This window comes from Chlorocebus sabaeus, chromosome 20, assembly GCF_047675955.1.
Source record: "Chlorocebus sabaeus isolate Y175 chromosome 20, mChlSab1.0.hap1, whole genome shotgun sequence".
NCBI classification, from domain to species: domain Eukaryota; kingdom Metazoa; phylum Chordata; class Mammalia; order Primates; family Cercopithecidae; genus Chlorocebus; species Chlorocebus sabaeus.
In genome coordinates this window covers 13,376,105-13,403,095 of record NC_132923.1, presented here as the reverse complement: position 1 = coordinate 13,403,095, position 26,991 = coordinate 13,376,105, and the positions used below count along the sequence as shown (strand labels likewise).

Genomic DNA, 26,991 nt, shown 5'->3' with positions numbered 1-26,991 from the left:
TAGAACATTATATCTCCTATTAGCAGTATTTTATTTTTACTAATTGATAAGTATGCATAGAGGTCTCCAGAAATATAATGTGTATACCTTTACAACTTTTATTTTTTAGATTTATTGTTATTGCTACTGTTTTGTAATTATTTTAATTCTCCCACGTTGACTGTTGTTACGCAATTATTAATTGAACAATTTTGTGTCTCTTTACACCTGTATTTCACCAAGTTTGGTTATATCATATTATATCACATATGACAATATTACTGCTTGATACAATTGAAGTTTATGGAATGACTATTCTTGGTGCTTTATTTGCAGGAATTTTATGGTGATTACATTGCTGTGAACCCACATTTGTTTTCCCTCAATATTTTGGGTTGCTGTCAGGTATGGAAGGAAAGGTTTAATTATCAGTTGAGAGTTAATTCAGCAAATAATTAGACTTGTAAGAGAAATTTCAAATATTTTCTCTGAATATATGTTTTTAACAAAAAGGGTCGAAATTGGGATCCAGCCCAGCTATCTAGAACAACTCAAGGGCTTACAGCTCTCCTTTTATCTCTGAAGAAATGTCCCATGATTCGTTATCAGCTCTCATCAGAGGCAGCAAAGAGACTTGCAGAGTGTGTTAAGGTATGGCATTACCTATTCCTGGTTCCAAAACATAACGGCCATTCATTTCTCTATCATATTTCAAAAACTAAAGCAATATTTTATTTACAACCAAGGACATGATTGTATGTTAGGTTTCCAAGCAAAGAGGTAGGTATATGTAATTTAAAACAAAAAGCAACATTTAGAGCTAAGATTCTTAGGTTTAACCCAAAAAACATACACAGTCTATTTAACTCTTTTTTGGTCCAGTTAAACCACTTATAAAATAGGGTTTCAAATTCTAACCTCTTAAATAGTATGCTACTAAACTTTGTGAGACTTTTGAATCCTTCATATGGAAGATCTGTGTGGGTGCAAAGAACTATTGTTAAATGTAGCGTTTATTAATATCCTATTTATATCATCTCTGTGTGTAACTAGTTGGTTGCACAAACCATCTTTCTTTCTCACCCACAGCAAGTGATAACTAAAGAATATGAACTGTTTGAATTCCGTCGGACAGAGGTTCCTCCATTGCTCCTTATTTTAGATCGTTGTGATGATGCCATCACCCCATTGCTAAACCAGGTACAAAACCCTTTCTTGGCATAATAGGAGGATGATTTCAAGTGATATTCATCAAAATACAGATATGGAAATAAAAGCATGGTCCACTTATTTGCCTCCTTATTTTTAGCTATTCTTGGTTTTGCTTTGTATTTCCCGGTGTTTTGGTATCATGATTCTTCCATCCACTGTCATCATTAACTCTTCTGCCTCATCCCTCCCATATCTTTCTGCCAGTACCTCCATGCCTAATCAAGACAGCTTCTTAATTCTGTAGATTCTATTTTCCAGTGTTTCCGTCTGTCTCCTCATTTCCATTCTTACAGCCATTGCCTTGGTCTGGACCCTAATCTCTTGCAAGAATATTGAAAAAGTCATCTACTTGATTTCCTACTTTTTATTTCTTCTCACTCTAAATGTTCCACAAATACAATGAATTTGTTCCTAAAGCATAGTTCTATCTTACTACTCTTGGCTTAAAAACCTTCATTGGTTCCCATTTGCCTACTAGGTTAAAAAACTCCTGAACTTGGCATCCAAGAGCCTTCACAATGTGGGCTAAACCTCTTATGAAACCTAGAGCTCACTACTTACGTAGATAATGCCACATGGTTTCCTGCCAGCATGCTTTTACTGTGACTGCTTTCTAAACTCTAGAATGTTTGGAGTACCTTCTCTTCCCATCTTCACCATCAAAATACTGCTGTTAAAACCACTCAATCTGGCCAGGCACGGTGGATCATTCCTGTAATTCCAGCACTTTGGGAGGCTAAGGTGGCTGGATCACCTGAGGTCAAGAGTTCAAGACCAGCCTGGCCAACATGGTGAAGCCCCGTCTCTACTAAAACTACAAAAAAATTAGCTGGGTGTGGTTGCACACACCTGTAGTCCCAGCTACTTGGGAGGCTGAGGCAGGAGAATCGTTTGAACCCTGGAGGCGAAGGTTGCAGTAAGCTGAGATCATGCCACTGTACTCCAGCGTGGGCAACAGAGCGAGACTCCGTCTCCAAAAATAAATAAATAAATAAAATGATTTATATGAATAATAGCAAAGAATAAAAAAAAAAAAAGGAAGAAGAAGAACCGGGCACAGTGACTCACACCTGTAGTCCCAGCACTTTGGGAGGCCGAGGTGGGTAGATCACCTGAGGTCAGGAGTTCGAGACCAGCCTGTCCAACATAATGAAACCCTGTCTCTACTAAAAATAGAAAAAAATCAGCCAGACGTGGTAGCAGGCGCCTGTAATCCCAGCTACTCAGGATGCTGAAGCAGGAGAATCACTTGAACCTGGGAGGCAGAGGTTGCAGTGAGCCGAGATCACACCACTCTCCTCCAGCCTGGGCAACAAGAGCGAAACTCTTGTCTCAAAAAAAACACTCAAAAGCCATCTCCAACATCCAGCCATTCTTCAACATCTCCTTGAAGCCTGTATTCTTTCAGTCAGTTATTGTTCTTACCTCCTGAAAGTTCCTGTAGACCTGTAGACCTTTGTGTCTCTCTCATGTCTCATGCTGTACTTGCCATGTTGTAGCTTTGGTTGTTTACACCGTCTCCTACGTTACATATTTCTTCAAGGCAGACTGAGTGTTTTTTCTCCTGCAAGCATAAGAACAGTGCACATAGCAGGTGCTCTATCAATAGTGATTTTATCTGTATGTATGTATGTATTTATTTATTGAGACAGAGTCTCTTTCTGTCACCCAGGTTGGCGTGATCTCAACTCATTGCAACCTCCACTTCCCAGGTTCAAGCAATTCTCATGCCCCAGCCTCCTGAGTAGTTGGGATTACAGGCGTGCACCATCATACCTGGCTAATTTTTGTATTAAATATTTTTAGTACAGACAGGGTTTTGCCATATTGGCCAGGCTGGTCTCAAATTCCTGACTTCAAGTGATCTGCCCGACTCGGCCTCCCAAAGTGCCAAGATGACAGGTGTGAGCCACCGCGCCTGGCTGTGACTTTGTATTTATAGAGAAAGGCACAATCTATGTTTCAGTTTCTTCCCAGCTTATATGCTAAGGGAAATCTGTGGAGTGAAACTTCTCTGTAGTATAAAATAGCCTTATATTCCTAAATTCAGAGTAATATATGTTCACCAAAGAAACTTTTGATAATATCAAAAAGTGGAAAGAAAATTAATTGCCTATTATTCTGTCTTGCAAAGAAAAGCAACTATTTATCCCACAGATTTCACTGGGGACTTGTTTTGTGCCACGTACTAAACTAAATACTAGAGATAAAAGGTTAAAAATTATAATTTCTGCCCTCAAAGAGCCCATGGTCCAATGATGAGAGAAATAAACATAATTTTAATTATAGAGTAAATGCTAGAAGCATGCACAAGAAGCTATCCATAAAAACATAAAACATTTTGTTGTACTTTTTTTTTTTTTTTTTTGAGACAGAGTTTTGCTCTTATTGCCCAGGCTGGAGTGCAATGGTGTGATCTTGGTTCACTGCAACCTCCGCCTCCTGGGTGCAAGCGATTCCCTGCCTCAGCCTCCCGAGTAGATGGGATTACAGGCATGCGCCACCATGCTCGGCTAATTTTGTATTTTTAGTACAGATGGGGTTTCACCATGTTGGTCTCGAACTCCCGACCTCAAGTGATCCACCCACCTTGGCCTCCCAAAATGCTGGGATTACAGGCATGAGCCACCATGCCCAGCCTTGTATTTACTTTAAGTGCTCTAATGGAACTTGCTTTTTCAGGAATTCCTTTGGCAAATCTTTTAGGAAATAAGCACCTTCTTTTATAACCTTCTAAATTATTTGTTAATAAATCTAATTTTCTTAAGATAAAATATGTATATAAACATTTCTAGCATTTAGATTCTAGATGCAGAAGGGAACGTGCTAGAAAATACTTCATTTTGTCTAACAGACCTATGACTGAAAGTAATCTATTCTCCATAAATGGTGAAAAGGGAAAATTTAGAGATTTCTCGTTTCCAGTTTTACCAAATAAATTCACATTTTGTGAGACTGGAAACCAGTCCTTCCTCACAACTCCCATTAGGTAAAAATATAAAATAAAATGGATTCAGAGGTAAGTTTCTGAATCTCCCAGTGTTTTGATCAACTCACAAGGTTTTTCTGATAATATTAGTGTTCCCAGGATAAATATAGTACCACTCAAATCTGCAAGAACACACTTCTCATGCTGCAGAAAACCACAGAAGCATACAGGAAATGGTACAGCTTGTAACTGCAGTACCAATATAGCTCTATCTGTGAAGCCAAAAATATACCCTTAATTCACAGGCAAAAAATTGGAGCTAATGATAGCTCTAATTTGTTGTCTTTCTATCAAGAATATTAATCTTGCTGCCCTTTTTCCAAAAATGTGAAATCTAAAAGTATTTTGACTTTTTTTCAGTGTTTAATCAATTAAAATGACAATCTTAATGCTTATGATAGCACAAAGTATTAGTAAAATTTAACTAGAGAATCTTCATGTAAATAAGACTAGTTAAAGAATGTTATCAGTTTTTGTTTTCTTGAATGTTTACTATTTCCATATTTTGTCAGTTACCATTTTTTTTCATAATTCTTTATTTAGTGGACATATCAGGCCATGGTCCATGAACTACTAGGCATAAACAACAATCGGATTGATCTTTCCAGAGTGCCGGGGATCAGTAAAGACTTAAGAGAGGTGGTCCTATCTGCTGAAAATGATGAATTCTATGCTAATGTAGGTGGTTTAAATCTTTTTTAATTGTCTTTAGTTGTTTTTATGTAAGAAGATCAATATTGGCTTGTTAGTATGGGGGCAGGCATGGGATTTCATGTGAAAGGATGATAGAGGCATCCTGTGCATAAACTGCCTCTCAAGGGAAGGCAGAAGATTGAGATTCTGACCCTTTAGCAGTATTTTTTTTCATAGAGATCACGTGGTTATTTACTTCTCTCCCCTCCAGTAGCTGTTTGTGAGAATAGTAATGCTATTCATCAACCAGTGTCCCAGCTAATGTCCAAATTTGGTAATTAAAATGGAATTTCCCTGCCCTTCAATTCTGTGTTCCAAATTCTTTTTCACTTCTTTTAAATTTTCTGAAAGTCAGACTAGTTGATGATGTGCTTCCACCTTTCTTTTTCACAGAATATGTACCTGAACTTTGCTGAGATTGGTAGCAATATAAAGAATCTCATGGAAGATTTTCAGAAGAAGAAACCAAAAGAACAGCAAAAACTAGAATCAATAGCAGACATGAAGGTAAATTGAGCTTGTACATGAATGACTAACATGTGAGAGTTTGGAACTATTCATGTAAGCAACACTTTTGGAATCTTCTGGGTCTGATTTCTACCTTGATTGATTTTATTTGGTTTGAGGCTTATTTTCTGTAATGTCTTTAAACAATACAGCAAAAAATTCATAATAAACCATGTGCTTCTTTCCATTCTTCAGTAATATCTGGACTATTTAAAGACTCGATCTATTGCCAGGCACAGTGGCTCACGCCTGTAATCCCAGCACTTTGGGAGGCCAAGGTGGGCGGATCACCTGAGGTCGGGAGTTCGAGACCAGCCTGACCAACATGGTGAAACCCCATCTCTACTAAAAATACAAAATTAGCCGGGTATGGTGGCACATGCCTGTCATCCCATCTACTCGGGAGGCTGAGGCAGGGGAATCGCTTGAACCTGGGAGGCAGAGGTTGGGAGGTTGCAGTGAGCCGAAATCATGCCAGTGCGCTCTAGCCTGGGCAACAAGAGCGAAACTCTGTCTCAAAAAAAAAAAAAAAAAGACTCAGTCTACCAACATATACCAGTTCTTCTCTTCTTAAGCATAACAAAATGCCATGTGGCTGAAAGTTGTAGATGTTTTAATCAGGGCTGAAAAACATCCCCTGCTTTCCCTACCCCCACCATTCAATACATGCTTATCCTCGGTCAAAAAATAACAGAACCTCTCATTGATGTTTTTCCCATGGCAGGCCTTTGTTGAGAATTATCCACAGTTCAAGAAAATGTCTGGGACTGTTTCAAAGCATGTGACAGTGGTTGGAGAATTATCTCGATTGGTCAGTGAGCGGAATCTGCTGGAGGTTTCAGAGGTTGAGCAAGAACTGGCCTGTCAAAATGACCATTCTAGTGCTCTCCAGGTCAGTCCAATTTGATGAGCACCTACTATGTGTAAGGCACTGTGCCAGGCAGAGCAAGAGATAAAAAGGCAAGTAATCCTTCTTCGCCAACATGGAATTTAGTCCGACAAGGAGCTGAGATGAGAACACAAATTGATATTGTTTAAGATAGATCTATAAAAAGAGACACAAGAGAAGTGTAATGTGCAATTCCTAAGCGTTCAGTTAATTAGTATGAGGGCAGCCTAGTCTACTAGAAAGAGCACTAAACTAGAATCAGAAGATCTAGATTGGAATGTTTGGTATACCACTTACAGACTTTATGACGTGGAGTTGTTGACTTAATCTCTGAGCCAGTTTCATTATTCGTAAAATAGGTATATTAATACTCATCTCACAGAGTGGTTAGGAAGACTTTAAAAGATAAAACGCATATTAAAATGTATTATCTAAGTTTTTTCATTATTGAAGTCTGCTTTTCATCACACCAACATGTTGATGCCTGCTATATGTACATACTACTGCTGTGAGGATCTAGGAGTACAAAGATGAATAAAATACCACATTATAGTAGGGAAGAAAGAAATTTAAACCAGCAATTGTAATACCATGCACTATGTGCTATATTAGAGGTATTTACAAAGGAATATGGAAATACAGAGGAAGGACAACTGTTTTCCCAAAGGATGAGGCTTCTTAGCACTTCTTAGGGAAAATAACATCAAACAGGGAAAAGGAAGAAACATTCTCAGCATTCTCTCAGAGAAGAAACATTCTGTCAGCAGAGAGAATGCAGGCATGAAGATGTGAAGAAATAAATATTGATATATTTTTTTTCTTTCTATATATAAAATATATTTGAAATATACATATATTTAAATATATATATGGGAACAGAGAATAGTTCAGTGTGGGTAGTACAGGATACAAGATGAGTGGTCTTAGACTAGAAAGACTGACTGAAGCCAGGTTATGGCCATTGGCAGAAAGTTGGGCTTTAATCTTAAAATGATGGGGGCTCCCGGAGGATTTTAGAATAGCAATATAATCAGACTCTGGCCTCAAGAAATGTATAGTCTAGTTGAAGACACAAAACTGAAGCACGAGAAAAAATTAGATAATGTTTCAAGATGATAATTAAGTCATAATTGTAATACTGACTGTAACAGGTTTTGAGGTTATTAGGAACAGTTTCTTAGAGAAGGCAAGATTAGGATGGACCACAAAGAATGAATAGAATTTGGGGGAGGAGTTCAGTCAGGAACAGCAAAAGCAAAGATGTAGAAGTATGCAGGAAGTAATAAACAGTTTGACCTGTAGAGAGTGAGTATGAAACAGAATTAGATAAAATTGAATTGGTAAACAAAAAACAGTTTACAAGCTTTATGAAGAGGCTTGTAAGAATTTATACCTGCTGGGATAGGCAAAGAGATCCAGTATAGGATCTTATGTAGAAAGTTGAGGTGGTAAAGGCAGTATTTTAGGAAATATAACCTAGTAAGGATGCTTTAGAGGTGAAAAAACAGGTCAGAGAGACTTGTAGACTTACAGTGATAGTAGCAAAAATGTACAGCAAGGGGTAGAACTGAAAAACATTTCAAAGGGAGAAGAAATTAAATGACAGGCTGGATATAAAGATAGAATAAATCAGAGGTAATTCCGTGATTCCTGAGAAATGACAAAGTATGATGTCACTGACAAGTAATTTAGGAATACGAGTCCTTTAGGAAATAGCCATTTCTAAGCCACTTACAAGAAGCACATTTCCCTGTTAATAGGACCCTATATTCTAAAGCTTAGCTTCTTTCTTTCCCAGCTACAGTTCCACTTTATTCTATAAGATAATGCCAACCTGGTATATTGGAAACAACTCAGGTTTTGGACCCAGACTGGCCTGGCTTATATCCTACCTCTCCTTACCAAAGTTTCTTTGGGAAAATTACTTAATTTGCCCAAGTCTTGGGGATAATGATTTCAAACTTTCTGACTGTTATGATGATTCAATGAGATATGTAAAATGCTTCACATTTAATAGGTGCTTTGTAAATATTGGTTCCCTTCCTCTAAGCATGATTTTTTTTTTTTTTTACACATAGTGCAACCAAAAGAAAAAAGTCTACCTGTGGGTACTCTAGTTATACCAGGGTCTTTACTGGGATTTATTGTTGTTGGGTTTTGGATCAGAACCTAAAGTCGCATTCTTTTTAATCGCTAAATAGTATCCTTTGTAAAGATGTATCCTAATGTATTTAACATGGCCTTTAAACAACACTACTAATAATATTTTATAGTTGTTTTGTGGGCCTAATAGAAATGTCCTGATATTTATCACAAAAAAATGAGTTTTCTGCCTCTTATTAAATAAAAAACAAAATCGTGTCCCATAACTACATTTTAATTTCTTTTTTTTTTTTTGACAATTATTGATTTATTCAACAAAAATCACAATAATAATAATAGGCATTTACAGAGCATTGTCTCTCTTCCAAGCATTTTATATGCATTTTATTTAATCTTTACCAACATTCTTATAAATGAGGCTTGGAGACTACAAATAACATTCCCAAAGTTTAACAGAAACCCAAACAAGTACAGCACGTGCTCACTAGTTACTCATGAGTATAATTTTACACTAACCTATTACACATCCTTGGGGGTGGCTGTAACCAAGATGTCAATGATTCTCTGATGCAACTTTACATCACCACGGGGCAGTATGGCAGGCTTTTTCCCATGGTGCATTTTGCCAGCCACCAGTTGAAGGTTAACCTCTGAAGATCTTATCTTAATTGGAAATGAACTAGACCTTGCATGTGGAGAGAGAATTCTACTGGAGAAGGTCCTACTGGTTGGGGCAGACAACTTCATGCTGCTTGGCAAGCCACTCGTCAGAAAGGATCTTGTTTGAGTAGAAGCCACAGTCATTGAAAAGACAGAAATATGGCCAAGAGTCATTATGAGATTTAGGAGAAGGAAAAGCTTCAAGAAGAAATAATTCATTGTGATCCCTCAGACCATCCTCCAGATAAACAGCATTGAGATTGCTCAGTGTTTGTTGTAATCACCGAGTTAATATTTGTGGAAGTATAAAAATAAACCATTGCTTTCCAAGGAAAAAAGGAAGCCTGGGTATGGCCACCCCCAAGGATGTGTAATAGGCTACTGTAAAATTATGCTAATGAGCAACTAGTGAGCATGTGCTATACTTAACAACTCTTGTTCAGGGTTCAGTTAGACTCAGATCTCTTTAGCTGCAAAACTTTAAGAATGTTATTTGTAGTTTCCAAGCCTCATTGATAAGATTGTTGTGAAGATTAAATAGAATGCATATAAAATGCAGCTCAGATGGTGATGGCACTTTCTTTTTTTTTTTTTTTTTTTTTTCTTTTTTTTTTTTAATTTATTTATTATTATTAAACTTCAAGTTGTAGGGTACATGTGCACAACGTGCAGGTTTGCTACATATGTATACTTGTGCCATGTTGGTGTGCTGCACCCATCAACTCGTCATTTACATCAGGTATAACTCCCAATGCAATCCCTCCCCCCTCCCCCCTCCCCATGATAGGCCCCGGTGTGTGATGTTCCCCTTCCCGAGTCCAAGTGATCTCATTGTTCAGTTCCCGCCTATGAGTGAGAACATGCGGTGTTTGGTTTTCTGTTCTTGAGATAGTTTGCTGAGAATGATGGTTTCCAGCTGCATCCATGTCCCTACAAAGGACACAAACTCATCCTTTTTTATGGCTGCATAGTATTCCATGGTGTATATGTGCCACATTTTCTTAATCCAATCTGTCACTGATGGACATTTGGGTTGATTCCAAGTCTTTGCTATTGTGAATAGTGCTGCAATAAACATACGTGTGCATGTGTCTTTATAGCAGCATAATTTATAATCCTTTGGGTATATACCCAGTAATGGGATGGCTGGGTCATATGGTACATCTAGTTCTAGATCCTTGAGGAATCGCCATACTGTTTTCCATAATGGTTGAACTAGTTTACACTCCCACCAACAGTGTAAAAGTGTTCCTATTTCTCCACATCCTCTCCAGCACCTGTTGTTTCCTGACTTTTGAATGATCGCCATTCTAACTGGTGTGAGATGATATCTCATTGTGGTTTTGATTTGCATTTCTCTGATGGCCAGTGATGATGAGCATTTTTTCATGTGTCTGTTGGCTGTATGAATGTCTTCTTTTGAGAAATGTCTGTTCATATCCTTTGCCCACTTTTGGATGGGGTTGTTTGTTTTTTTCTTGTAAATTTGTTGGAGTTCTTTGTAGGTTCTGGATATTAGCCCTTTGTCAGATGAGTAGATTGCAAAAATTTTCTCCCATTCTGTAGGTTGCCTGTTCACTCTGATGGTAGTTTCTTTTGCTGTGCAGAAGCTCTTTAGTTTAATGAGATCCCATTTGTCAATTTTGGCTTTTGCTGCCGTTGCTTTTGGTGTTTTAGACATGAAGTCTTTGCCCATGCCTATGTCCTGAATGGTACTACCTAGGTTTTCCTCTAGGATTTTTATGGTATTAGGTCTAACATTTAAGTCTCTAATCCATCTTGAATTAATTTTCGTATAAGGAGTAAGGAAAGGATCCAGTTTCAGCTTTCTACTTATGGCTAGCCAATTTTCCCAGCACATTTTAATTTCTTATATTTGTTTATCATTTGATTTTTCCCTTGGAAACAGTAGAACCAGACTTAATCACTAACCAGTTTTACTGTCTTTATTTGTATCTCTCTACATATGGAAAGCAATAAGAAAAAGTTATTGTAATAAATTGTCTGAAACTTTATTTTTATGTTCACTTCAAAAGAAAAATAGTCACTTTAAAAATATAAATTCTATTTGTGATCCACTTTTTATTTTTAAAACTTATCTTTTGAAGGTTTTCTTGTCTGGGGTATTGGGATTTTACAATGAGCAGTTGATTTGGAGTCCCCCCATCATAAAGGACTTCTTTGGCAACACAACTTAAATAGTCTATAAAGGAATCTTTTGTTTGATAGTAAGTGGATGTCAGGGGCCTGACTTCTAGAGGGGTTATAGCATTCCTTGGCTTGACCTTAGATGATAATACGTCATGAAGCAGTGAAATGAGGTTTGTGAGTAGAGATGGGGTTTGCTTTATTGAATAGTAAGTATCATGACAAGAAAAAAAAGTTCACATATTGCTAAAAGTTAACTTAAAAATTGCTGCCATTCTAACCATTATTTTGTAGGCTAATGAAAATTTCATTTAGAATTTCACTAGAACCAAAGTGAAATTTACTACCACTGAAACATATACATATCCTTAGAAGAGATTTATTTGATTAGTAATGAAGATTTGCCATACCATGAAGAAAAGGCATCTTTAGAAAGTGAGCAATTCCACCCTCACCATCTTCCCCATACCCTGCCCCCAATGCCCAGTCTGAGTTGTCATATCACAGCTTTTCATATGGAGAGAGGAACCAGTCTATTTTATATCTTTTCCTGACCTTGCGTAAAGATCTCAAATCATCCTGTTAATGATACTTAATAAGGACTCAATCAATATTTATTAGAAAAATGAGGAGTAAGAGCTCTATTTTAAGCAGTATAGAGTAGTGGCTAAGAACTTGGACCTTTGGTGGCTTGGGTTTGAAAATAATTCCTAATCACTCTAAGCCTCAGTCTTACCTCAGAATTGTTATGAGAGTGCAATGAGCCAATACATGTAAAACGCTTATGGTACTTGGTACTTACAGCTTTCAAGAAACATTAACTACCAACATTACAAGTGTTATTATTTGATGATACATTTAATTTTCTTAATGGCATCCAAGACTTGTTTTTTAGTTCATTGATAGCCTCGTATCTCTCTGATTTCCGAAAAGTGTTTTTTTATTTTTGTTTTTGTTTTTGCCACTCATTAAAATTATAAGAAAAGGGGTTGGGACACATTGAACTGACTGGCAGTTTTACTTTGATTAATTAAATGCAAAAATGATCCTTTTACTCTAAAACAACATTTAGCCAGTATTTTAGAAACAGTGTTGATCAGCAGAAGATCTACTGCAAAGCTAAATTTTATGTTGACTAGTCATTAAGAAAAGGAATACTGACTCAGATGTATTTACCAGTCGGTAGAATTGGGTCTTGTCTGCTTTCTATCATTTTCCCAGATAAGCTTTTTATATTCACACAACACGGTTCTCTCAGACTGTTAGGCTCATTTTTATCAGATCAGCATGTAGAAGACTTCTGCCAATTCCATCTTACTGTCCTAATCTGTTGGTTTATTTTGTTATATTCTGACTTTACTACATTACTATAGTAGATAACAAAGAAGGGATCCTGTTCTTTAGGTTAAACTAAAACAAAAAAAAATGGAGACTATCTTTAATTACCAAGACCATCTGTAATCTGTATAGTAGTTTAAAATATGTGTATGTCATAATGATTTCTTCTTGCTCTGCTGCTTCATTATAGTTTTGATAGAAGAAAACAGAAAAGTAGAAAAGCATTCAGCCAGAAACAATGGAAGAATCTCTAAGTATCAGTAAATAAGAATGGTTTTCTCACTGATATCTTATAAATGAATGTTAGTTCCTTTAGGAAACTTGATCTCCAAAGACACTATTTTTGCTTTTCTTTTCCTATTCCTTGATTAGGCCCACACAAATGTTAGAGTTCAGCGCAAGGTTTTTGAATCCTGTCTTCTTAAGTAGATGACAGTTTTCTGTTTTGCTCTTTACTCAGTCATTGTTATAATATGACAGTGTCGTTTTCTAATAGTCACAAGGCTGATGGAAAATTTAATAAGAGAAACCAAAAAATTATGTAATTCAGTTATATTTCCAACAGATAAATACTACCGTATAGCATATACCTGCTTTGTAATTATAAGCCTCTCTGATTCTTTTTTCTCCTCTTCTCTGGTTAGTGCCCTGAAATCTCAGTGTAACGTAGGCCACTATCAATCAAGTTGATAAGTAGCTATGAGGGAAATCCTTCAAAATGAAGCCAAAAGATAAAGTGGGATCAAGGCAGACAAAAAGGTCCTGCTTCTCCAAGGACTGATACAGCTGAAAGAAAAGAAAGAACTCAGCTTGTACCTACAGGTTTCTTTTCATGAGAGAATAGATACCTCTAGCTAGAACATAGACCTGAGCCATGAGTTGGGTCCTAAGGGCTCAAAAGTAGGCAAAATAGTTACTCAAAGTAGGTCTGGTCAGATCTGGGCCAAGTCCTCAATGGAGAACTAAGAGTCAAGCCAAGCAATCTGAATACCAGTACCAAGTCTCAAGGAATAGAAGTGGATTTTGTTTATGTTTGATGCATAATGATTGTACAGATTTATGGAATACAATGTGATGTTTCAATACATGTATACATTGTGTAATGATCAAATCAGGGTAATTAGCATATCCATCACTTTAAACATTGGTCGTTTCTTTGCGATAAGAACATTTAAAAACCTCTCTTCTAGCTATTTTGACATATGTAATACATTACTTTTAACTCTATTCATCCTACTATGCAGTAGAACACCAGAACATATTCCTGCTCTCTAACTGTAGCTTTGTACCTATTAACCAATTTCTAACCACCCCCATCCTTCACCATCCCATCCTCTGGTAACTGCTATTATGCTCTCTACTTCTATTAGTTCTATGAGAACAACTTTTTAGATTCCACATGTGAGTAAGATCATGCACTATTTGTCCTTCTGTGTCAGGCTTATTTCACTGAATATAAAAGTCCTCCAGGTTAATCTGTTTTGCCACAAATGACAGAATTTCATTCTATTTCATGGCTGAGTAGTAAATATTTCATTATATATGTATATATGTATGCTGCGTTTTCTTTTCCTTCTTCTCTTTTTTTTCTTTTTGTTGAGACAGGGTCTGGCTGTATCACCCAAGCTAGAGTGCAGTGGTGCAATCTTGGCTTACTGCAACTTCTGCCTCCCAGGCTCAAGCTACTCTCCCACCTCATCCTCCCCAGTAGCTGGGACTACAGTCATGCACCACCATGCCCAGCTAATTTTTGTATTTTTGTAGAGACAGAATTTCACCATGTTGCCCGGGCTGGTCCCCAGCTCCTGAGCTCAGGCAGTCCGCCTGCGTCGGCCTCCCAAAGTGCTGGGATTACAGACCTGAGCCACCATGCCTGACCTAAATACTGCATTTTCTTGATCCATTCATCTGTTGATGGACATTTAGGTTGATTTCATATCTTGGCTATTTTGAATAGTGCTGCAGTAAACATAGGAATGCAGATATCTCTTCAACATACTGATTTCATGTCCTTTGGATATATTCCAAGTAGTTGGATTGCTAAATCATATATTAGTTCTATTTTTAATTTTTTAAGGAACCTTCATACTGTTTTCCATAATGGCTGTACTAATTTACATTCACCAGTTGTGTGTAAGGGTTCTTATTTCTCCACGTTATCACCAACACTTATCTCTAATAAGAAACAGCCAAGAGTCAAGATCTGCATGAAGGTAACTAGAAAAGGACAGAGACTGATTACTGCAAATAGTCTTTGACTGTCATCATACCAGTTTTGTGAATGTATAGTTACTTGGGTTTCTCAGATTTGCTTAAAAGTATAGAGACAGATCAACCAGAAAAGGTGGTAGGAGAGTGACTGCAAGGGCAGGAAATGAGACATTGTGCCTATAAGAAAAGTAACAACAGAAATCCCCAATGGGATTTCTTTTCTTTTTAAAAAGTTTTTTTAACTGTTTTATTTATTTATTTTTTTGAGACGGTTTCACTCTGTCGCCCAGGCTGGAGTACAGTCGCACGTGATCTTGGCTCACTGCAACCTCTGCCTCCCAGGTTCAATCTATTCTCCTGCCTCAGCCTCTTGAGTAGCTGAGACTACAGGTGCCCGCCACCACACCCTGCTAATTTTTTGTATTTTTAGTAGAGACAGAGTTTCACCATGTTGTCCAGGCTGGTCTCGAACTCCTGACCTCAAGTGATCCCACCTCGGCCTCCCAAACTGTTGGGATTACAGGCGTGAGCCACCATGCCCGGTCCCCAACGAGATTTCTTAATGTTTTAAACTTATGCTATTGATTGAGATACATACATAATTTGTACCTGAAATTTCTTCATATTATAGTAGAAAATAGTGGAACATTTGAACAGGTACCCTAAATGGGCTGTATTCCATGGCTGCTCTAGGGGGGAAGATACCATGAAGGGAAAAAAATAAGAAAATCTTACAAATTTGGGATCAAAATCTACAGAAGTTTCTCCCTTTTTGATCCCTTAAGGATGATGGTAGTGAAATAGTAACCAAAAAAATCAACAATAGAAATCTCTCTCATAGAACTCTGTACTTGAAAGCTACATGGGAGGTTCCCCATTATCATCATAGTCCCTAGTCAGTGTGAACAGAAGAGCTCTTAGACATTGGACATGGTTGTTGTCAGGTACAAAAGAGATAATGTATGTGAAAACATTTTGTAAGTTGTAATCATATAGTCGATAATTATGTCCTCAGAATTCAGTGCCCTTTAAGGCTCTTGCCAGCCTTTCAACCCAAGCCATTTCTTCCTCTGATTTCCATATTTATTTTGATAGTGCCACTGTTTTTAGTCTCTCACACTGGTTCCAATACTTACTGATTCTTCAGGACCTTTGGCAATTGTCACCTCCTTTATGAAGTCTTTCCTAATTTCTCAACAACCCAGTATACTTTCTCTTCCCCTTTCTCTCCCCGTCCTCTTTTGCACTGATTTTCAGCTTTTGCTTTTTGTTTTCTTTTGTTTTTTTTACATACATATGTTTCTGTTATAACACCACATATTTGTTCCTGAAAAACCTCACATTCTATAAAAACATGCACTAAAAAAAAGGGTTATGAGAATATAGGGTTATAAGCAGACCACTTAAAATCTACATGACTATAAAAAGAAAGAAAAATTCATATAATTTTTTAATCAGAGCCCTAATAAAAATAGTAACAATTATAATAAAAATACTAGCATGGTTAAATACCCACTGGCATTTGCACCTAGAAATAGAGCCAGTCCATCCTCTGCAGCCTTATTCCTGGGTCTCATGTTTTCTTCAAATTATAAGGTCTTGAAAATACTCACTTCTCACAAAGACTGCTTTGTCAAAATTAAAAATACCATATGGAGATAGCTTTCTTCATCAATCAGTGTTTGATTGTTATTTTGTTTTGTTTTGCTTTTTAACACAGTGCAATATATTTGCATCCTTTGTATTTGCACTTGCCCTTTCCCTATTTAGCATAACACAGTGGAAAGTGCAACAGTTCTTGAAGCCACAAAACCAAGTACTTCTTGCAGAACACACTTCTGTAGGATTATCATCTTTTTTTCTTAAGGTATTGGTAAGGCTTCCCCTTTAATCGTAAGAAAGCGTATCCATTCTGGAAAAATTACATATGAACCAATATGCCTTCTGTGTTAAACTGACACCATTTCCATATTTATTCATCTCACAGAACTAAAGTACATTAAAGAAACATGTATGTAGCAGAATAAATTATATTACTTTGATCATCGTTCACCCCATTGACTGTGAACTCACTGGGAACAGGAATTATCTTTAACTTATCTGTGTGCCTGCAACAGTGCATGACATACTGCCTTATGGGGACTCAAAAAGTATTTGTTGACTTAAATTAAATTATTTGTTCTGCTGTATAATAAATATAAATCTGTACTATATGGTAGGTCCTGAATATGAAGATTAAAAAATGTAAACATGGCTTCTCCTGGCCCCCTTTTCTGTCAGTACCTGCCTCTTAAAATCATTAAGTACTAAATTTAGAGATTACGTGCTATTACATACTCACCTCTGTCAACCATGTTGAGACATGTTCTGATGCTTCTTAGAGATTAAGCCCAGTCTGTGTAAAATTCTACCAACTTTGTCTCCATTTCACTGGTCAATCATTATTACTAAGAGAAAGCAGTAGGGTTTGCAAATCAACTAGTCAGTTTTGTTGTGCTGTATTGATTCAAGTGGTGGAAATAGTAAGTGTTCCTTTCAGCAAGGAAATTACAACTTCAGCTAGTGGAAAAGAAAAGTGGAACTACCCATTATTAAATTCATTTTTGTCACAAAGCAATTACAATGGAAATATATTTCCTTATTTAATTCTTACCTTGGACAAAAGGCATTTAATTTTCTATAGTTGAGACAGTTGCTAAGTATATGACTTATAATTGTCATAGTAGTGATGTATCACTACCATTCAATAATTACTAGATCTAAGGCATTGTACAACAGATCACTCAAGTGAAAGGGGGATAAATATAAGTTCTATCTTTCTTCAGAATGTAAAAAGGCTTCTGCAGAACCCCAAAGTGACAGAGTTTGATGCTGCCCGCCTGGTGATGCTTTATGCTTTACATTATGAGCGACACAGCAGCAATAGCCTGCCAGGACTAATGATGGACCTCAGGAATAAAGGTGTTTCTGAGAAGTATCGAAAGGTAACCAATTTCCATATTAGCCCACCAAACAGGAACCAACTCTGTTATTATATTCTTAGCTCTAACAAATGATAAATCGTACTATTTTTATTTACAGAAATGTATAAATCTGTATTTTCATTTTTGTTTGCTTAATAAAATTATTTTCTTATGAAATGGGCTTCCTGATCCCTAAGCAATCAAAATTTGCTTCTGTTTCTTAATAGCTCGTGTCTGCAGTTGTTGAATATGGTGGTAAACGAGTCAGAGGAAGTGACCTCTTCAGCCCCAAAGATGCTGTGGCTATCACCAAACAGTTCCTCAAAGGACTGAAGGTATAGACATCTCCTCTATGCTCTCCTAAGTGAGAACAGTCGAAGCCCCTGAGGCTGAGAGTGAATGAATATGATCTTCAAAGTATCTTGAAGATTGCTGCTAATTTAGTACTATGTCAATTAAATGAAATTAAAACTGACATCCTCTTGAAAGCTTTTTCTTTTAGTGCTTTCTGTATTAGAACTGTATCAGCATTGGACCAAATAACTGGGTGGGAAATAACTGGAGATATTTCCGGGAAATACTCAAGAAGAAAAAGACAAATGGTTCTGATAGTCACAGATATTTTACTCCATTTGTTTATAATTAAAGATTTGTTAGGTAGTTTCTTAAGGAAATTAAAGATGAAGCAAACATTTGATCTTTTAAAAATACTTAACTGTTTTCTTAAAATACTCAAAAATTAATTCTAATCTGCTAGCCTTTCTTATGTTTCCTGAAGTTTTTCTATTTTCCTGGGTATTTCCAGTCTTTTTTATACGTATGATCCTTTCCTTTTATTTGCTCTACCTATCATTTAACATTTTCACAAAAGGGTAAGAGGCAGTGAAGACATGATAAAGGATTTAAGCAATCCCATTTTAAAAAATTCCTTTACAATAACTAGCCCTAAATTACAGAGTAATTTTTATGAGATTAGAACATTTCTGACTGATTAAAATAATTTTGAAATTTACCACAGTTCCTATTTAAATCTATCCCATGAAATCTCTATTGCGTGTATATCCTTTTCTGATATGAATATTACTAATTCTTGTATTGCTAGTTTCCCAAAAATGACATAAGAACCATTTTCCCCTGTTTTAGGGAGTAGAAAATGTATATACACAGCATCAACCTTTCCTACATGAAACCCTGGATCATCTCATCAAAGGAAGGCTTAAGGAAAACCTATATCCTTATCTAGGCCCCAGCACACTCAGAGACAGGTAAGCTAACAAAGATATTAATAATAAAAGCCAGAAACACTGAACAAATAGAAAATTTAGAGTAATGTTAAGCACTAAAGCTGAGGTTATAGCATTCTTCTCCTTTCTTCTGTTAAGATTCTTTTGGTTTTACATATGTCAGTATTAGATATGAATTCCTCTGCTAAGTCTGAAACATTTATTTCTTTTGTACTAAAGAAACAAGTGTTTTGGAGTGCCTCAAATTCTTCTGTACTTCAGTATCAAACCAGTTTACTTATGCCAATTAAGGTTCTGTTCAATGGCATCTGGCATTTGGTGTTTCAAACATTAAGGCCAAAAATAGACTTGCTGCCTGATTGCCCTCCAGAGCAGGTTGTTACTATTTTTACTGAGGACTGGACTTTGCCAAATGTTGCCAGCACACAAACTGAGAGACCTAATTAATAAAGTACATTTGTTACACAGGAGCAAAGGATGGCTTTCTTTTTGAGTATTAACTAAAGGAAGCAATAATTGTCATCTTAATCCAGTGGTTAAGTTTTAATAAAAACAAAACTTATCCAGAACAACTTATTTAGGCCAACCCGAAATTTTAAATATTATATACATAAATTCTACCTAGTTAAAAATTATATTGTTATATTTTTTAGTTGGACCACATGTTATCTAAAGGGGCTAACATATATACTTGAATCCTATTGGATAGATTAATGTGAAAATTTTACTGTTGACATAATTGTTCTATTATTTCAGTTAATAAACATCTAAGAGCCTTGGAAGTATAGTGTTTTATAAACATAATGAGATTCTGAATGGGAAAAATGTTTTGAGATACGTAAATGACTCTTTTATGTGATAAAGTATATTTTTTCACGTTGTCCTTTAAAAAAAATTTTTCTGTAATTTGGTACAGAACAGGAAAAAAAAATCATCTTTTAAAAGTCCAAGGTTGAGAGGCAGAACATTTGGTGTTAAATTCAGAGACACTCATTCAGATAAAATGTTTAAGGACCTTGGGATCAAGATCCAGAAATGTCAGCTAAGTGGGAAGAATGAACGCCAGCCCAAAGTTATGCACCTATCTGAGAGGCTTTTTAAAAAACATAACTATTCTTGAACTTTCGCATTAATGTGATAAATAAAAACATTAATTTGCTTATGAATTTATATAAGAATTACTGAACAAGAAATTAGCTATTTATTGCCAAAGGGAAACCATAGGCCACCAGAAGAATGTACTGTGCATGATCAAGTACACAGCAGAAAACCTTTCTAATTTACATAATTCATTCCCACACAAAGCTCAAAATTATATTCCTTGAACAAAATGCACATTTATCAGTTGTCAACATCTGTTACCATTTGTCACTATAACCTAAGTATGCATATAGTTAATAATTCAGTTGCTTTGTCCTTTTATACAACAGATGTTGATTGAATGCTTTCAGTATGTCAAGAGCTGTTGTAGATGCTGGCAATATAGAAGTGACAGGAAAGACAAGGTACCCGCCCTCAAAGAACTTACATAGAGACAATGAGTAAACAAGTAAACTAATGAAGAATATAATTTTACTAAGTGCTGTCCAGGAAATAAATAGGGTAATGAGCTTCAAAGTAATTGTAGGGGTGGGGAGGACTACTTTAGATGGAGAGAGAACCTATCTGAGAGGTGATATTTAAGATGAGCTTTGAGTCATAAGAAAGAACCAGACCAGGCATGGTGGCTCACACCTATAATCTCAACACTTTGGGAGGCCAAGGTGGGAGGATCACCTGAGGTCAGTAGTTTGAGACCAGGCTAGCCAACGTGGCAAAACCCCATCTTTACTAAAAACACAAAAATTAGCCTGGCGTGGGTGGCAGGCGCCTGTAATCCCAGCTGCTCAGGAGGCTGAGGTAGGAGAATCACTTGAACCTGGGAGGTGGAGGTTGCAGTGAGCTGAGATTGCACCATTGCCCTCCAGCCTGGGCAACAGAGTGAGACCCCATCTCAAAAAAAAAAAAAAAAAAAAAAAAAAGCAATCACACGATGATTAGGAGAAAAAGCATCCAAAGCAGAGAGAAACACCAGAGCAAAGATCTTGAAGAAAGAGAGAATTTGGCAAGTTAATGAAACATAAGGGAGCCCTGCTTGGCTGGAGCGTAGTGAATGAGGAAATAAGAGGTTGAAAGAGAGGCAGAGTTGGATCACATCGGTTCTCAACGACCCTAGTAAAGAGATTTTTTTTTTTAATGTTATGGGAAGCCATTGAAGAGTTAAGCATATGAGTAACATGAACTTAATTGTGTTTTAAAAGATCATTTGTGGTGAGAATGGATTATTGAAGGCAAAAATAGAAGCAGAGAGACTACTAAGGAGATAACTGCAGTAGTCCAGGTGAGAAATGAAAGTGGTTTGGGTAGGAGGCCAAGAGCGAAGCCAGAATCAATAGACATATTTAATGACACAGAATTATGGAACAAGGGTAATAGAGAAGTCAAGAATAACTCTCAGGCTTTGAGGAGAAACAGAGTTTTGTTGTTCAGTTGGCGATGCCTATTAGATAACAAGTAGAAATGTCACATATTGAGAGTCAACAAAAATATTAGTAATATTAAAACCATGGAACTAGATAAGATCACTTAGAGAAAAAGCATAGAAAAGAGAAAATAAGAGAGCCCGGAACTAAGCACTGAGTAGAGAATAAGGAGCCAGCAATGGAGACTGAGGAGGAAGCAGAAAGGTAGGAGAAAAACCAGCAAAGTGTGGTGCCATCAAGAGCAAGTGAGTAATAAACTGCGTCCAAACTCTGAGAGGTAAAGAAGGTGAAGAAAGTAAAGAATCCATCTGATATGGCAACATGAAGGTCTTTGATGATATTCTCCCCTGGTTTCAGTGAGGTTGGAAGCCAAATTAGAGGAGTTAACAAGATATAAGATAAATTGGAGACACTTTTTAAGAAATTTTGTGTCCAGGCACGGTGGCTCACGCCTGTAATCCCAGCACTTTGGGAGGCCGAGGTGGCCGGATCACAAGGTCAGAAGATCGAGACCATCCTGGCCAACATGGTGAAACCCTGTCTCTATTAAAAATACAAGAATTAGCTGGATGTGGTGGTGTGAGCCTGTAATCCCAGCTACTCAGGAGGCTGAGGCAGGAGAATCGCTTGAACCTGGGAGGTGGAGGTTGCAGTGAGCTGAGATTGCGCCACTACACTCCAGCCTGGTGACAGAGTGAGATTCCGTCTCAAAAAAAAAAAAAAAAAAAAAAATTGCATAAAGGAGGAAGAGAAATGGAGTGGTATCTAGAAGAAATTGTGGGCTCAAGAGAAAGAGGTTCTGGAGCATATGTGTAACCCAATGAGAATTATCCAGTAAAGAAGAACAAATAGGTAATACAAAAGAGAAAGAAAGTGCTACAGAAGTGAAGTCCTTAAGGAATCCAGAGAACAAATAGAGGGATTGCCTGTGATAGGTGCAGAGGTACTTTCATTTTAACAGGAGAGAAAGCAATATGTATAGATACAATAGGTTTGTAGTTTTGATCGTGAGAACCTGGGGTCATCATGTCTGATTTTTCTCAGTAAAATATGCCAGGTTACCAGCTAACATAAGGGGTATAAAGAAAAAAACATTGTGGAACTGTCATCCTGTAGGCTAAGAATCAAGTTTAGTAGGGAAATATAAGTAGGAGTTCTAGGCAAGGTTGAATGCCTAGAGAGTTTTGTGGTCATTAATTTAAAATATAGTCAGTAAGCTTAATTGTGTGTCTTTCCTCTGGAAATTTTGAACCGCTTCAGATTAAACGTGGAAAAGACAACTAGTTGGGTCCAACTAGGATTTGGGGAAATGGAAACAGGAGAGTGTATTGGATCATGAGAAAGGTATTGGTGAATGAATTGGAGATTTGATGAGGCCAAAGAATTATTACAGAAGAGTATTAGTATAGGTAAATTGGAAGCTGAGAGGTAGTTATTGGATAAAGATATTTTGAATTCAAGATTTCATAGGGGGTTCAGAAGAAGTAATGAAGAAGTTTAGATTGTAAGCATGAATGTGGGTGGTTGTAGTGGGTAGAAGAAAAGATCAGGATTGCTAAGGAGACCAGGATGTTAAATGAGTAATCCACAGTGATGTTAAAGTCACTGAAAATCTTGAAAAGAGAAGGAGAAAAAGGAGGACAAGTAAGCCAGAGCTAAAGGCTTCAGGGAATAAAAGTGACCAGGAAAGGAAGTCAGGAAAAAACGGTGCAACTACATTATGAGCTTCTAAAATAGTGGAAATGTTGAAGGAAGAAGGCAAAGAAATGGTTACAAAACTACAGTGAGTGTCACAGAACATACCTATACCACCTCCTGGCCATGCCTAACAGAAGGAATACTGCAAAGGACTTGAAAATACTCTTATTTGCCAATTCTACTTCTAAAAGCTTACTGTATAGATATTCCTGGCAAGTACACAAGATACTTAAGCAAGGATGTTCACTGAAGTAATAGCAAAAAAAACTAGGAACAAGCTAAGTATCTATTAATAGAGGGCTGATTACCTAAACTACAGTACAATACTACGTATTCTTTTTGTTTGTTTGTTTGTTTTTTGTAGACGGAGTCTCGCTCTGTTGCCCAGGCTGGAGTGCAGTGGCCGGATCTCGGCTCACTGCAAGCTCCGCCTCCCGGGTTTGTGCCATTCTCCTGCCTCAGCCTCCCGAGTAGCTGGGACTAAAGGCGCCTGCCACCTCGCCCGGCTAGTTTTTTGTATTTTTTAGTAGAGACAGGGTTTCACTGTGTTAGCCAGGGTGGTCTCGATCTCCTGACCTCATGATCCTCCCGTCTCAGCCTCCCAAAGTGCCGGGATTACAGGCTTGAGCCACTGCGCCAGGCCTCTTTTTTTTTTAATGACATAACTCTTCATGGGTGCTATGCAAAGCTTTCTAAGATATATTGGATAGAAAAGCAGAATGTTATAACATTTCTTTTCTTTTTTTTTGAGACAGAGTCTTGCTCTGTCGCCCAGGCTGGAGTGGTACCATCTTGGCTCACTGCAATCCCAGCCTCCTGGGTTCAAGATTCTCCTGCCTCAGCCTCCTGAGTAGCTTAGTAGAGATGGAGTCTTACCATGTTGGTCAGGCTGGTCTCGAACTCCTGACCTCGTGATCCACCCACCTCGGCCTCCCAAAGTGCTGGGATTGCAGGTGTGAGCCACTGTGCCCAGCCATAACATTTCTTTTGGGTAAAAAAACTGTAGAATCCTGGGTGCAGTGGCTCATGCCTATAATCCCAGCGCTTTGGGAGGCCAAGGTGGGCTATTATTTGAAGTCAGGAGTTCGAGACTGGCCTGGCCAACATGGTGAAACCCCGTCTCTACTAAAAATGCAAAAATTAGCCAGGCGTGGTGGCATGCACCTGTAGTCCCAGCTACTCGGGAGGCTGAGTGAGGAGAATCACTTGAACCAGGGAGGTGGAGATTGCAGTGAGCCGAGATTGTGCCATTACACACCAGCCTGGGTGATAGAGCAAGACTCCGTCTCAAAACAAAACAAAACAAAAAAAGTGTACATGTGTATAAATATGTGCTTGACTATACATATGTATGTATATTTTATATATATAATATATTTTTACAAGCACATATATGTATAAATACAGTAACTCTCTTTTTTGTTTGTTTTGAGACAGGATCTGGCTCTGTAGCGCAGACTGGAGAGCAGTGGCATGATTTCAGCTTACTGCAAACTCCGCCTTTTGGGCTCAAGCCATCCCACCTTGTTCTCGTAAGTAGCTGGGACTACAGACACATGCCACAGTACCTAGCTAATTTTTGCATTTTTATAGAGACGAGGTTTTGCCACATTGCCTAGGCTTGTCTCAAACTCCTGAACTCAAGCAATCTGCCTGCCTCAGCCTCCCAAAGTGCTTGGATTACTGGCATGAGCCACCATGCCCTGCCTACAGTAACTATTTCTGAAACAATAATCAAGAAGTTGTTAATAGTCGTTACCTCTGGATATTGAGACAGTAGTTAGTTAGTTACATATCTATCCTTCTCATTAGTTATTGTATTAGGTATTGTAATCTTGAAGTAAATACTACGTTTTGTTAATCTTCGGGGTTTTCACAACATTTAACACAGTGATTTACAAATAGTAGGTGTTCAATAAATTCTATAGGCATCTCTTCTAGTTGATATGCCAATATTTATAGTTGGAAAATGTAAACCAGAGAATAAATTTAATTGATGCTATAGAAAATTTAGACTTTTGAAGTTCATAAACAATCCTCCGTAAAACTTTCTGGCTCTGCATTCACTTGGCCACACTATCAGCTCTAGCCACTTTCTTGGCCCTGTATTGTATTGAAAAGAGTCCTTGATTATAGTGATATTTATTATTATTTGTCTCATCATAATAGAAACTCTAGGTTTTATTGTTGCTATAATAATAGAAAATATCAAAGGAAATGTGGCAAGAACACAACTTTGCAAAACGAAAACACTGGTGAAAATTTTTTTAGCCCTAGCTGTTAAATTAGTGTTTAAGCTGTTTGGCAGTATAGCTATATCCACAAATTGGATTTGATCATTCTGCAGATGGGATTCTTGCATACCCTGTTTTTCAAGCTAATTTTTTTTTCTCACTCTAGAATTGCCTCTTGTCTCTGATAAAGGCAAGCAACTTTTTCATTTGGTGAGGAAATGGAGCTATATGATCATGCATTCCAGAATCAGTCAATTCAAAAAGGAAGTACTTTTCATGTTTACACAAATGTAGTAGAATCTTGTCACTACAGCTTATTTTTTGTTTCTGTGAAGCAGCAGTCCTTTTTCACTGACCTTTTTTTTTTTGTAGTAAATGCTCATAAGAACCGTATCATTTGTAAATATGTTCAAAAATTACAATTTTAGCTGTAAGTGTAATGCTCCACAAAATAGATAAAATGTTGCCTTTTGAAAGTTTGTGTTTCCACCTAACTTAACCACATATAAAAATAATGTTAAAAATTCTCAATAAGGCGGGCAATGTGGCTCATGCCTGTAATCCCAGCACTTTGGGAGGCTGAGGTGGGCAGATCACAAGGTCAGGAGTTCAAGGCCAATGTAGTAAAACTGCATCTCTACTAAAAAAATACAAAAATTAGCTGGGTGTGGTGGCAGGTGCGGTGGCAGGCACCTGTGGTCCCAGCTACTCGGGAGGCTGAGGCAGGAAAATCGCCTGAACCCCGGAGGCAGAGGTTGTAGTGAGCCAAGATTGCGCCACTGCACTCCAGCCTGGGGAACAGGGTGAGACTCCATAAAAAGAAAAAAAAAAAAAAAAAACTCTCGACAAACTTGGTATTGAAGGAACATACCTCAAAATAGTAAGAGCCATCTATTCCCAACACTCTGGGAGGCTGAGGCGAGTGGATCACGAGGTCAGGAGATAAAGCCCATCCTGGCTAACATGGTGAAACCCTGTCTCTACTAAAAATACAAAAAATTAGCCAGGTATAGTGGTGGGTGACTGTAGTCCCAGCTACTGGGGAGGCCAAGACAGGAGAATGGCATGAACCTGGGAGGTGAAGCTTGCAGTGACCCAAGATCAAGCCACTGCACTCCAGCCTGGGGGACAGAGCAAGACTCCATCTCAAAAAAAAAAAAAAGCCTTCTATGACAAACCCACAACCAACATCATACTGAATGGGCAAAAGCTGGAAACATTCCCCTTGAAAACCGGCACAAGACAAGGATGCCCTCTCTCGCCACTTCTATTCAACAAAGTATTGGAAGTCCTAGTGAGGGCAATCAGGCAAGAGAAAGAAATAAAGTGCATCCAAGTAGGAAGATAGGAAGTCAAACTATCTGTTTTTAGACGACATGATTCTGTATCTAGAAAACCCCATAGTCTCAACTCCAAAGCTCCTTCAGCTGATAAACAACTTCTGCAAAGTTGCAGGATACAAGTCAATGTACAAAAATCACTAGCATTCCTATACAGCAACAACAGCCAAGCTGAAAGCCAAATCAGAAAGGCAATCCCATTCACAACTGCCACCAAAAAAATAAAATACCTAGGAATACAGCTAAACAGGGAAGTGAAAG

At 37.6% G+C, this 26,991-nt stretch overlaps 1 protein-coding gene and 1 pseudogene across 2 annotated transcripts in view; both read left to right on the top strand.

Annotated features, from left to right (window-relative positions):
* Positions 1-26,991, top strand: part of VPS45 (vacuolar protein sorting 45 homolog) — an 83,365-nt gene that overhangs the window by 10,249 nt on the left and 46,125 nt on the right. For both annotated transcript variants that reach the window (XM_008019224.3, XM_008019223.3), the window contains exons 5-13: positions 316-384; positions 493-630; positions 1,069-1,179; positions 4,724-4,858; positions 5,267-5,380; positions 6,105-6,272; positions 17,555-17,713; positions 17,920-18,027; positions 18,836-18,957. In XM_008019224.3, the coding sequence (XP_008017415.1) occupies positions 316-384; positions 493-630; positions 1,069-1,179; positions 4,724-4,858; positions 5,267-5,380; positions 6,105-6,272; positions 17,555-17,713; positions 17,920-18,027; positions 18,836-18,957 (1,124 nt within the window). The remainder of the gene's footprint in view (positions 1-315; positions 385-492; positions 631-1,068; positions 1,180-4,723; positions 4,859-5,266; positions 5,381-6,104; positions 6,273-17,554; positions 17,714-17,919; positions 18,028-18,835; positions 18,958-26,991) is intronic.
* On the top strand, positions 8,382-9,598 carry LOC103247176 (large ribosomal subunit protein bL21m pseudogene; annotated as a pseudogene).